Below are 12,847 nucleotides of genomic sequence, written 5' to 3'. Positions count from 1 at the left end.
TGGTAGGATCGATGTATTAAGACCCTCTTTAAGTATAAGACCATTCCTAATCGAATCAGAGGAGCGTGGAACGGCTTATAAGACCGTGATATTAGTGCCCAAATAATGCGCTAGCTCTACTTGATGTCCCGGGCACGCCGGTAACATGGCTGGAACTTTCTTTCCTGCGAAGCCCTGGCCAAGCAAGCCAACTAAGCTTGGCTCCATCCACTTTTGAATAACCAGAACGGGCAAACATGCAATGTCATCGACGCCGCGACTGACACCATATATTGCTGCTGCTGCTCACCCCTTTTGCTCTCGCTTAAGGAGATTTTGATCAAAAGGGGAAAGATCCAAGTCACGTGAACCGCGTCAAAGTTTACCCACCAAACCCGCACCTCCCGCACCTGCCGCCCCTCGTTGGCGACATCGCTCCCATCGTGACATCCACACCCCCTCATCTCATCTTCTCTCATTCTCATCACCTATTCTTTTCCTTAGAACTCACACAATAAGACATCATGATTATCGGCATCGCACACGTAAACCTCACGATCCCACCCGGAACCCTCGAGCAGGCAGCTGAGTTCTACGGTAACACGCTTGGCTTTACGAGAGTAGCTGTCCCGGTGCTACAGAAGGACACTTTGGCGTGGTATGTTCTCTTCCCCTTTCTTCCGGTCTCCTTCACCCCTTCCTGCCCCTGCTTCAGGCCCCCCACTCTTCACTTCAAATCCTTTCCTCGCCACGCTACCCCTCATCTCAAACCCACTCACTTTCATCGAAGAATGGAAAAGGAATCCGACTGACTGAGAACAAGGTTCGACATCACCCCCAGAGGCCAACAAATCCACATCTCTTCCAACTCTGCTGTTCCCAATGAACCTACCGCCTCCCGCCACCCATGCTTTAAACTTGAGAATGTGGAGACATTGAATGAGTTGAGGGAGAGGATATGGGCGCATTACGAAAAGGGAGGGGAGGGGAAACCGATGGCTGTTGACAAGCCAGGGGCTGTGAATAGTGGTGCGTTGAGCGGAAATGGGGTCGAGTGAAGGGGGTCAAGCTAATTTTGTACAGGAGCGAAAGGGGTAGAGTACCCGACGAGATTCTTTGCGAGGGATTATGCGGGGAATAGATTGGAGTTCAGTCTGTGAAGGGACGAGTATGGCTTGCTGGAATTGACATTGAGGCTGGGGTGTATGAGGGGCGGATTGGCTTGTGAATGTCTTGGAGGCTGCTGATAGTACGAAGTAATAGACTGTCGATCTTGATCAGCTTTCATGTTCACCTACATCTCGTTGTATGTTATTGTGATGGGTACCTTCGTCGCACACAAGAGGTGATCCAATTTACTTCTGCTGCTTTTCTTGGTCGATTCAACGTCAGACTTGGTTTGCGTTGGAATGCTCCTCCCTTCGCTGATACAACATCAGCTCTCAATCCGAAATTCCAAATGCACACTCTTTTAGCAGATCAACATAGATCCACCTTTTTCTTTCTTTTTTTGGCAAAGGCTGCTCTCATTAATGTTTGACAGGAAGAAGAGACGTGATTGAGACTAGAGTATCTTTCCGCTATGTTCAACGATTTCACAAGACTCGATCACGTCTCTCACCGTGAGTTGTTAACCATGCCCTAAATATAGTACTCTCTAACAATGTGTTTAACGGACTAGCCGCACTGTTCGTGAAGTCCTTCACCGATTTCTTCCCTTGGCCAAATCCGAAGGTACGCCGGACTGTCCGGTTGAGAGAAGCTCTGACTGTTAACATTGTACTCAGGACCATTTTTTAGTACTGTCCCTTGTTCATCACAGAGCTCGAAATCGTATGTCGCAAGGAATGAAACAACTGCAATGTTGTTTTCGAACTTTGCGAACTACCGAAAGTATATTAGTCCCTTGTGAGATGGAAATCACTACGCGTAGACTTACTCGGATTCCACCTGTGAAGAAAGTGATCAGTTTCCACGCTTACAGTAGGACAGAAAAACTTACCACAACTATGTTTTCCTGCACCCCAGCCAAGAAACTCCGTTCGCTTCTTTTTGCTTTCTGGGTTCCCTGGCAAGTGTCTCGAAGGATCCCACTTGAGAGGGTCAGGGTATATTGACGGGTCAAGGTGAACATCAGCGTTGTGATAGAGCTGTTTAGCCCATCGTTAGTCACAGTCTTTGTCAAGTATTGCTCGTTCATTGAGGCTTACCACATAAGCGCCATTTGGGATAATTTCATCGCCGACCTTGATATCGCTACCACCGACATTCTTTCGAAATAGGACTCCTTGTAATTGCAGTCGGATTGTCTCCGCTAAGACCATATCGATGACTGGAAACTCTCTTTCCCAAGCTTCCAAAGGCAGCGACGAAAGTTGCTCAATCAAGGGCGCAGTTCTATCTGTTGTGTACTTCGCTACAGCCGCTTTTATTTCATCAAGAACCTGTGTCTTCCATTTTGGATTCAGGGAGAGATAAATTAGGTTCCAGGCTGCGAACTTGCCACTGTTTTCGATCCCAGCGAAAAGAACGGTGAGCAACATCTAAGTACAACATGTGAGCAGCTAAGGACCCATAGCATAAGGGTTTCCACCTTACCTGGATTATGCTTGCATCAGCTGTTCCCTGGTCAATCAGATGTTGCAGCGGATCGGCATCACGTTTTGCCGATCTTTTTCGTTGATCCAAGATACCCTTAACGAGCATGTACATTCTTATTGATGCGCTCATTTGCTTCCAGTACGCAGGACTTAATAATTTCATAAGTGACGGAAACAGAATGATTCTGGGATTGTAACTGGTGCCAGCAGTTAAGAAAAGATGTATTATCTTATCAAGTAGTTCAGTTTGGTCGGCAAGATCGTTGCAACAGAGTGCACGCGCAGTGAGCTGGAATATAACCTTAAATAAGACATCGAATGGGTTTATAATGGTGGATGAAGAAGTGGCCAATGTGCGTAATCCTTCTTTGGCGTCGTGAACCAGCACTGGCAGATCTGGAGGACGTGCATCAGTTGTGTAACAATCCAGCCAGTCAGGAATATTCTTACCTCGAGAGAAGCGCTCCGTGGTGAGGATTGAGCGGAGAAAGCGGAGAAAGATGGGAGTGAATTCGTCATCGTCCAAGGATAATGCCTTTCCTAGAAACCCTGGGAGTTCGGGAGGACCAGGTATTCGAGGATTTAGAGCTTGGCTTGCTCATGTTAATTATCACCCTGAGCAGGGTGAGGTTCACCAAGGAATGGGAACCTCGAGTGGAGTAAAAACTTACCCTTGTGATATCCCGAACTCCTTTGTATTATAGAACACATCTCTTCCGATTTCCCCAGCAAGACCAACAACCGCATTTTTCCCGAGATAGAAGCTGAAGTTTCCAGAAGGACTTTCACGACTTGATCTTCGATAAAAGTCCCATTTCTCGGAGAAATAGGCTAAAGCACCGACCACTGGATACTGTTCTGAAGTTTGCTTAGGAGCCTTGGGTGGGAATTCAATGCGGGGAGCAAAGAGGATGTAATAGGTGATCAAAGTGATGGGGGTTAAGAGAAGGACAAGCGCCGTAGGGCTGAGTTCTGCTAAGAAGCCAGTCATATTCGTGATGGTCAGTCGTTGAAGAAGAGAGTCAGAGACGTCCCTCATCGAACTTTTCAATTCTCGGTCTTTATTATGCTGATTGGGTGGTAGGTGCGATGCCAGCACAAAGTAACGACTCCGCACAGGTCTGGCCAACCCGATGGAGCAATGAGCCGGCCGACACAAAGTGGTGATCCATGACTAAGTTTCACGGAAGCAATACCCGAGCCTGTAAGATCGAACTCAGAGTCTCAGACGGCTTGCGGGATGAGCCGTTCTTGGGTTCTTGCTTAATATTGGTGGAAATTGCTTAACCGAAAAGAAAACAGTATTTTTAAATTGCTACTGAAGTTTCTGTCCTCCAAGCACGATCCGCCATGCCGCGCAAGCCATACCAACAGATCCAATAGCAAGACAGCTAGCTATGCATGCCGGCAACCATACCGGCAACTATATCGGCAATAGGGTTGGAAAAAAATACACAATCTATGTATATAATATTGGTCTACCAATATTATATGCATAATTTTTATACTAATATTATGGTGCTTATGCAATATCAGTGCTTGCACTGGCTCTTAGGCGTTCGAAACCCGCAACCAACTGCTGGCTAAATTATCGTGAACTGCGCAGGCGTATATCGATCAGCGTGCGTAGCATTCCGATTAGTTAAAGGTGGCATGGTTGCATTGTTGTGGACGGTCTGATTAATTAATAATATTAAGAAAGAGAAGTTTGAATCATCGTGCGAAATTCTGTCTGCACGTGACACGTTTCAAGTAATTTTATTAGTTGGGAGCAGGTTCTAGCCTAATTGGAAATAATGTCTAAAAATACCCAATATAATAAATAATATTGGTCTAGAACCCATATTTTATATACATACAATATTGGTCTTCCTAAAACCATACTTATGCCATCCCTAGCCGGCAACCATGCATGTTGAATCAATAAGCGGGCATCTCGATTCATCCACCGCTCCATATCAAACGTTGATGAATGTATCTTCAAGTTCAGACTGCTGCTTTCGAGCAGTCATCTGAGCTGGAATACTAGTTTTCCGGCCTCAACCCGGGTTGAGCTCATCAATCACCAGCTGTTCGGACTGGTCGACGAGAAGCTGCATTTGGCAGAGACTCTAGGTCGGTGTTGACGTTTTAGAGTTTTTTTTTGCCGATTCCCCAAACAAGGTGTTCTTCCCCCTTGTTCATTAATACGAGCGATTGGCCAATCGTGGGCCCAGTTCGATAATAGAAAGGCCTAATTTTGAAATAATATAACTTTTCTAATATAGAGTAAAAATTAAAGTTTAATTAATTAAACTTCGAAAAGACTCAAATATATCTTCCGTAAATTAAATTCTATTAAAGATTAGAGAATTTATATAATTTGAATAAGGAGAGAAGAGGCTGTTTTTAAATAATTTCTTATATATAAGGCCTAATATATATACTTAAAAGTGAAATAGCTTTTAAAGATAATAAATAAAATATTTATTATAAATAAGAGCCTGTATATAAAACAATATATTAAAAATATAATTAAAAATACTTAAGTAATTAATTATAATTTAATTATTAAACTAAATAAAATTAAATATTTTTAATTATTATATAAGTAATAAATTCTCTTTTTTTTCTTTAAATAATATATAATTAAAATATAAAGAAAGTAAAAATTAATTAATTTCCAAAAAAGGAAAATAATATAATATATATATAAATTATATAATTATATTATATAACTTAAAAAGCTAAAACCCTTATTATAATACTTATTAATAAAGATAAATAAAGTAAATAAAAGCGAAATACTAATTATTAAGCTTATTATAATAAAGTAATATTTAAAATAAAATAAAATATATTTTACTTTTATATTATAACATTTATATTACTTTTAGATTTATATATAATAGTATTAATTATATTTTTAACTAAGTATTTTTTATTTTATATCTTATATTTTGCTATTATTTTTAAATCTTTAAATTTTTATTAATTATAATTGAATTTATATATATAATAGTATATTTTAATTATTATAATTTCTTTTTTTTAATTATAATAAAAAATAACTTTAATATTTTATATAATACTTATTAATTTTATATTTTATACTTATATATAACTTATTAAAAATCTCTTTTAAAATTATAGCTTAATATATCTTTAAAGCCTCTTTTATATTCTCTCTATTCTATTTACTTTTTTTATAATTTATAAAGAGCTCTAGATATATTTCTATTAATAGTTTCTTAAGTATTTATTAGATATATTTAATTGAATTAAAATTAAAAGAATATAGGAACTAATTAATCTATTTTATATCTTATATAATAAACTAATTACGAATTATATAAGTATTATTATCTAGTTCTCTATATTATAGGACTATTTATATATTAAGAACTTATAAATAAAACCTAATAAAGTATTTATATTCTTGAATTTAAAGTCTTAGTCTATTATATATAAATCTAATCTTTTATAGTTCTAAAAGCACTTTCAGATTATAATACTTATATTCTTATATATATTATAGGCTAAATTATTTCCCTTTTTTACTTCTAGTCTAGTATATAAAAGTACTACTTTTAATTTTTGCTTTATTTCTATTTTATAAAATACTTATTACTTTATATAAATAAACTCTATTTCTTATATATTATAAATTAATACTATAAATGTTATATAAGCCTAGTAGCTATATATACCTATATAAGATATAAACGGCGCTTTATATACTAATTAGTAATATTATATAAGGCTAAGTACTTATATATAGTATTATTCTTAAAAGTATAACTTATAGCTATTCAGATTTATTTATATATATTCTTTAGGTATAGGTATATATATTAAAAAAGCTTTTAATAATTATAATATATATAAACTTTTAGCTAATCAGATTTGAGTAAATTATATTCTCGGATCCGGTATAGTACAAATATAACTATTAATTGAATTATTAATTTAAATATGAAATAGTAAGTAGTAATAAATATAGGACTTATATCTAAAGAATATCGTCTAATAATATATCCTCTCTTTAATAGGGTTAATTACTTCTGTTCTGGAGGGTTATTACTTAGCTTTTTAAAGGAAATGCGAATGTAAGCTATAATAGTAGTAGATATAAAGGAAGGTTAGGGAGAGTAATGCATTAAAATGCGGTTTTATGCGATTTAACCGAGAATATAACCGCTGGTACTATATAATACCACGTTACCCAATAATTAATTTTATTTAATTAAATTAAGTAAATAATTAATTGTTATTTAATTACTAGGGTTTTGACTCAATTTAATATAATTACTGGCCAATAATAATAATTAATTAGATTATTTAATATACTATTACAGGAAATATTTTTATTCAACTCGTTGGTAGTATTATTTATGTTTGGCGTTCAGACCTTTTTTCTCTGCAGAAAATTAGTGAACTTAGCGTCTCTGGCAAACGACTGCAATATCTCAAAAAACTCCTTTAGCTACGTTGAACATCTCTTTGCTTGCATCCAACTTAGGAGAAACCTCAGAACCCCTTCGGTGAAGCTCTGGTTTCCCCAATCAAGCACGCTCGAATGCCTCCACAGCCGCCCTGTGGAGTGCAACCTGCTGAGCTCGGATTGTCAACTGCTTCGGGACCTCCACACACCAATTCCGACCAGATTTGATCTAGCCAAGTACCAATTGCTCCAACCGATCCACGAGCGGACGTCCGTTATGCAATGGAACTCGGAGAACAACTCCAATAGTCGCAAATTGTTTGCTCGGGGTTTTGGGCCTGGATGTTGGCTTAATACGCTCTCGAATAGAGGCTTGCGGATGGCCAGCCTAGCTCGCTTACATTGATAGTCAGCTTTATGGGAACCAGAATTTTGAAGCTTTTGTCCACGGGTGGCTCGAGCCCAGTTCCTAGCTGATCTTCTGAGAAGCGAGGATGATTGTGCTGCCGGTGTCAAGACCAACATCATGAGCATGCCCCATGCGGACCTCGTCATCGGCTGCCTTGCTCGCAATACGCAATTCTCTTGGTCGGTGTTGCCGACGTTGAAGTGGACGAATGATATTCGTCGACCAATATGAGTTGCAATCAAAAGAACGAAAGGTTCAGACTGTTGCTGCCTCGTAAATCTTCGAGCGGGAAAAGGTTATAGAATACTCCGTAGTTATCAAGATGTTACGTACCGAGGGCGAGACCACCGACTGTACCATCTTTATTGTAGTTGATTCCGTGATTTGCTGCGTATTCAGCAGCTCAATCCTCAAATAGATGAGTCTAAAATGTACTGAACTGCTCGTTTTGGGGATTATCGTAATTGACGTAGGGGGATGTGAATTTTTCGCGGAAATTTGATGAGTTTTGAGGGAAGGTAACTTGCTCGCTGAAACAGAGGAGGCTTGAATAGAGCTTGTTTGGAAGAAGCGGCGTTGTGTAAGACAAGTGAGAGCGAGGGAACCCACGTTTATACCTTCGTATGTGTATTTTGTCTTGAAAAACTCAACGCTTCCTTTTAAGCTCCACATTGATACTTGAAAATTGTCTTATAAAAAGATGACCTTTTCTTCTTTGAATATAAAGGGCGCACTGCAGAAGCGCTTCACTGAATTTTCAACGATGAATCTCTGGGATGACCAGTCTACTCTCAACGTTTTTAGCGAAACAATAGCTAGTGGAGTAACAAAGAAACGGATTAGCACTGAAACAGGGAGCTCAGTATGGGATTATTTTCATGGCATTTTCCATTTCGGCTCTGGAGCTGAGCTGTTGCTGCTTTAGCCTGATATATGGGTGAGCATTCCTAAGCACCGCCTGAGAACGCGCTAGCATTAAAGAGCCATTTTAGTATCCGCAGGGGCTCATTTTGGCTCCCTTGAAGCCCGGTTACACTTTCTCGTCTTGTCTCTATAGGCGGGTCCCATTTTGACTCCGACTAGGATCCTTCCGGAACTATTTTGGGTTCTACCGTTATTGTATGTCACATGATAGATCCATTTTGATGACATTATGTACTAGTCAGTCAAAAGTTCAACCCTCATACTTCAGTACAAGGGTTTAAAGACCTGAGGAAGTCAAGAACACTGCCTTGTCTACCTGATCGAATCATAACACATTCGCTTCCGTGCGCGTGACGACGTTACATGGCTCAGCCCCATGATTTTATAACATCTCGACGTCTACGGGTAATGGGAGTCCTACAGCCGGGCGATTTCAATTGATTTCAGTTTCTTCAGTGGGCTGATGCACACGCTTGCTAGTCTCCAACTCCCGCGAGCGGCCGACTAAGATCAAATGTTCCCTGCCACATCACAGGAGAGGTTGGAGCCTTGCGACCTTTGGGCCCTTGGCATCCCCAGGGCACAATTTAGGGGGTTGAGACCGCAGTAAAGCCCTATAGCTCCGGGCCATGTCCCCTAAGCAAATATCAAGAGGCGCTATAAGACACTCGCAAGGTATAAAAAGATCTTTGGGAGTAAATAGTGCTACTAGCGGAGTAACGATAGTGCTTAGACGCTAAATAAGTAATCATTATAGGGCTCTTTAGCGAGGTATCCCTTATAAGTATAGGGGATAAGCCTAAAAAGGTGTGATATCCCTTGCTCTCGCCTTTTAGCGTATTTTTAGGGCAATGGCCTAGAATTATAGGGTTATTTAGTGACCGAGTTCGCTTAAAAAAAGAAAAAGACACCGAACTGCTGTTAAAGCACAAATACGCTCTAATCCCGTCACTTTATGCCGTGATCTTCGTATAGAATTATGCGAGGACGCAGAGACTCAAGTTGACAATAGCGAATATGTTGAAGTCTCTGTAGTGGAAGTTGGCCTTAAGCAGTATATTATAGATATGATATAATCCAAGTTTTAATTAATTTATGATTCACCTCTCCCGGGATAAACCGGGTTGAAATTAAGATTGTTTTATATTAATTATTTTTATTAGTTATTGTAATTACCTCATGGAGTCAGAATGATCTTGGGCACAATAACTATATAACTAGTGGTGGTGGAGCAGAGAGAAGTAGACCTGAGAAGACATGACCGTTCTTGAGCTGGGCTGAGCAAAGGCGGCGCTGGTCAAGTACGCCCAGCGTTGACATTCCGGTGGTATCACATAACAAGCAAGCCGGTTCTCTGGTTTTTAATGGCAACAAGAAGAACAATGAGCTTCGCAGTTGACCCGGGATTTTTTTAAATCATTCTCAGTCCTTCAAATTGTCTCTCCACAATTCTTCGCAAATCTACAGAGTTGGCGACGTACGTCTCAACCTGCTGCTGTATTCTGGAGATTACCTGCCTTCCGTTTACTTGTCGACCTCCTTTTTGAGCAATCCTGTCAAAATGTGTCATGTCAGAAACAGTCGGATTACCAGTGCCTCAACAGGCAAGAAATGGACAGCAATTCTCCTACTGAAGCGTAAAATGAAAGGCTGCGGAAACTTACTTTTTCACATATTCTTGAATTGAATGATTTTAACAATCTAGCGAAAATAATAATACCAAAAATACTTGGTCCGATTGATTCGGGATCCGGTCTGCTCCTTTCTCTCGCCTAGACTTGGCCAAAATCTTGTTGGAACTGAGTGTACGCTGGTACACTGTAGTTTATATACCAGATGTATATATAGAGCGCTTACCCCGCGTGAGCTGAAAAATCAAGTCGTCAACCTCCAAAACACTGCAACAAATCTGATGTCAGCAAGGAGTTGAATGGCTGTCTTTAACGCAAGTGCTTACCCCTATCTTGCAGCCCGTCCAGCTGGGACCACACAACAAGTCAATTTCCTTGGAATAGGAGCCCGCTTTGAAATGTGCTTTGCATGGCATAAGTTCTCACGCCACTGCGCCGATATTTTTCGTAATTTTGGTTGGCTGAGGAGCCAACCTTCCGCGAGAGCCGAGTGTGATATGAGAGACGCCATGCAGATCCACCAATACGCTCTTTTGGTCAGCTCAATGATGGGCCGTCTCGCGCGATCCCTCTCAGCCACAAGGCTGCCACGCGCCGCAGCTCACAATGTATAAATCCCACACTATGTGCTAAGAACCCTTTTTTACTCCGGCCATTCTCTCGACACATATCTACTTTCATCAGTTGATCAGTAATTATGGTAGAAACAACCAAACCTCTTATCCTAGCCTGCTGCCTCCACCAAGATGGCCATTTCGGACCCATCGCCACAATATCCAAAGGCCTGATTGAATGCGGCTACGAAGTAACAATCTACACGGGGTCCACTTGTCGCGAGAAAACGGAGGCCATCGGTGCCTCCTTCCTTCCATTCCCAGGAAAGGCAGACTGGACTGAGCGATCACTTTTCATGGCAATACCACAAGAGAAGCACAAGGACTTCTTCCAGCCACCTGGACCGGGATTCAATGCTACAGTTTGGGAACATGTGCAGGTTGGGATGATTCCTGATCAACATGCAGGAATTCAGAAATTCTTGCAGGAGGCGAACGAGAAAAATAGAGAGGTGATCATTCTTCATGAATGCACATTCTGGGGTGCACTTCCGAGCCTCATGGGTTCTGGGATGCGACCACTGGGTGTCATTTCTGTGGGAATTCAGCCTCTGGCGTTGTCTAGTCCTGAAGTTCCGCCATTCGGATCTGGATTGAAATATGATCCAACCCCAAAAAGCCACGAGAGAAATGCAGCGGCGATTAAAGAGCTTTACCAGGGTGCATATTCGGTACCCGATGAAAAGTTCCAAAGGGTGGTCGAGTCCTTAGGCGGTACAACATCTCGCTATCATGTGCTGGATGCCCAAGTTCAACTACCGGATCGATACCTACAATTATGTGTTCCAGGTCTTGAATATCCCAGGTCTGAGTTTCCAAAAGGCTTTCAGTTTGCAGGCAGTCTCCCAAAAGGAAGGCATCGGCTGACATCCTCAACGAAAGTTGAATACCCTGAATGGTGGGGAGAAGTTACAAAATCGAAGAAACCAGTTGTGGTGGTATGTGGGGGCACAACGATCAATATCCCTTACCAAAATTTGATTGTTCCAACGATGCAAGGTCTCGCCAACGAAGATGTGATTGTGGTGGTATTGCTCGGCTGTTCAGGAGCAAAACTGCCCTCCGAGGTTTCCATTCCAGACAATTGTCGAGTGGTTGATTATTTCCCATACGACGAGCTGTTCCCCCACGCAGATGTCTTCGTCAATCATGGAGGCTATGGAGGACTTCAGCATGCGATGAACCATGGATTACCGGTTGTGACAGCCACCGGGATTACCGACAAACCCGAGAATGCTGCTCGTGCAGAGTGGGCTGGTGTTGGTGTCAGTTTGGGAACAAACAAGCCATCTCCAGAGAAATTACAAGAGGCTGTCAAGAAGGTGCTATCAAATGAGACGTATCGACTGAAAGCAAAGGAAATTGAAGAGGAAATGACAAAGTTCGATGCGATTCAAATTGTTGTTAAGAATGTCGAGGAGTTGAGTTCGCAAGAATAAAGTAAGACCAATACACTTATATCGCTCAAGTGGCGGCGATTATTATGTGACAATTTCCTTGGTTTGAGAAGATGTCGCTTGGTGTATTCGGGTCGTCATTCTTGACGAGCACGTGGTCTTCTACGTTTCTGGACCTGGAAAGGTGTTGAGGAGAGTTTAGACTAAGAAGAACAAATATGCATTGTGCGAGGGATATACGACCAAATTCTGTCGATCTACGGGATCAGTCGAAAAAAATCAGGGTGATTGAGATTGAAAATTGATGGATTCGCTTAAGTCAGGGGCAAAGCTACACTGTTCAGACAGCGGCATCCCGGCTCCAGCTTCTTTTTTGACTCAGCGCATCTCTCGTTCGCTTCACCACTGCATTTACGACTCAAATATTTGATGACGATAGATACACACCTATCATTGACTTACAACATCAGCAACCAGCAATATCCACATCCCCCACCGCCCGCCCAGCCCCCGCGTATCACGTTTGCCGACCTTCCATTTGAGATTCGGCAGCAAATATGGAAATTGACATTCAAGTCTCGAACCATCTGACTCCACATAAATGTAGTACTAGCTACACATGGCGATGAAAGAGGAAATACTCCATCAATTGGGGAAGCTGAGTGCGGCGGATCCAGGATTGGCTGCGCATCCTCTAGAGATATAAATGGTAGGAGGCATTGATAGGAGTAGTTTCCTCTAGTGCGGAGAAGCAAGTGATCTGAATGTTCCGCCAAGTTTGAAAATTGTACATTCTCACTCAAAAAGCAGACTCAAGATACGACAGGGTCTTTATTGGAAAGTGATCGATTTATTGATGGAAAATCGATA

General features: G+C 41.1%; 3 protein-coding genes across 3 annotated transcripts; 2 read left to right on the top strand and 1 right to left on the bottom strand.

Annotated features, from left to right (window-relative positions):
• Nucleotides 1-410: 410 nt before the first annotated feature.
• On the top strand, nt 411-1,457 carry K444DRAFT_619814 (uncharacterized protein). The gene is made up of 3 exons (XM_024881582.1): nt 411-637; nt 803-1,008; nt 1,063-1,457. Exons 1-3 carry the CDS (start codon nt 504-506, stop codon nt 1,137-1,139), a joined length of 417 nt encoding a protein of 138 aa, XP_024730052.1. The 5' UTR covers nt 411-503; the 3' UTR covers nt 1,140-1,457.
• A 193-nt stretch (nt 1,458-1,650) lies between these two features.
• Nucleotides 1,651-3,570, bottom strand: K444DRAFT_600592 (cytochrome P450; the record flags this gene model as incomplete). Its single annotated transcript, XM_024878628.1, has 7 exons — nt 1,651-1,863; nt 1,919-1,929; nt 1,982-2,129; nt 2,190-2,522; nt 2,578-2,975; nt 3,030-3,172; nt 3,251-3,570. The coding sequence occupies 7 exons, from the start codon at nt 3,568-3,570 to the stop codon at nt 1,657-1,659; spliced, it is 1,560 nt and encodes a 519-aa protein (XP_024730051.1). The 3' UTR covers nt 1,651-1,656.
• Nucleotides 3,571-10,663: 7,093 nt separating this feature from the next.
• K444DRAFT_542732 (glycosyltransferase family 1 protein) lies at nt 10,664-12,019 on the top strand (the record flags this gene model as incomplete). The annotated part of the gene is made up of 1 exon (XM_024875902.1): nt 10,664-12,019. One exon carries the CDS (start codon nt 10,664-10,666, stop codon nt 12,017-12,019), a length of 1,356 nt encoding a protein of 451 aa, XP_024730050.1.
• Nucleotides 12,020-12,847: the final 828 nt, after the last annotated feature.

The sequence above is a fragment of the Hyaloscypha bicolor genome (genome assembly GCF_002865645.1).
Source record: "Hyaloscypha bicolor E unplaced genomic scaffold K444scaffold_165, whole genome shotgun sequence".
NCBI classification, from domain to species: Eukaryota; Fungi; Ascomycota; class Leotiomycetes; order Helotiales; family Hyaloscyphaceae; genus Hyaloscypha; species Hyaloscypha bicolor.
This window is presented reverse-complemented; position numbering and strand designations above follow the sequence as displayed.

Bases quoted from the DNA above. Each gene is read 5' to 3' on its own strand.
- K444DRAFT_619814 (XM_024881582.1), top strand. From the start codon at position 504: ATGATTATCGGCATCGCACACGTAAACCTCACGATCCCACCCGGAACC. The intron at 638-802 runs GTATGTTCTCTT...ACTGAGAACAAG, and splicing joins CAGAAGGACACTTTGGCGTG to GTTCGACATCACCCCCAGAG. The intron at 1,009-1,062 runs GTGCGTTGAGCG...AATTTTGTACAG, and splicing joins GCCAGGGGCTGTGAATAGTG to GAGCGAAAGGGGTAGAGTAC.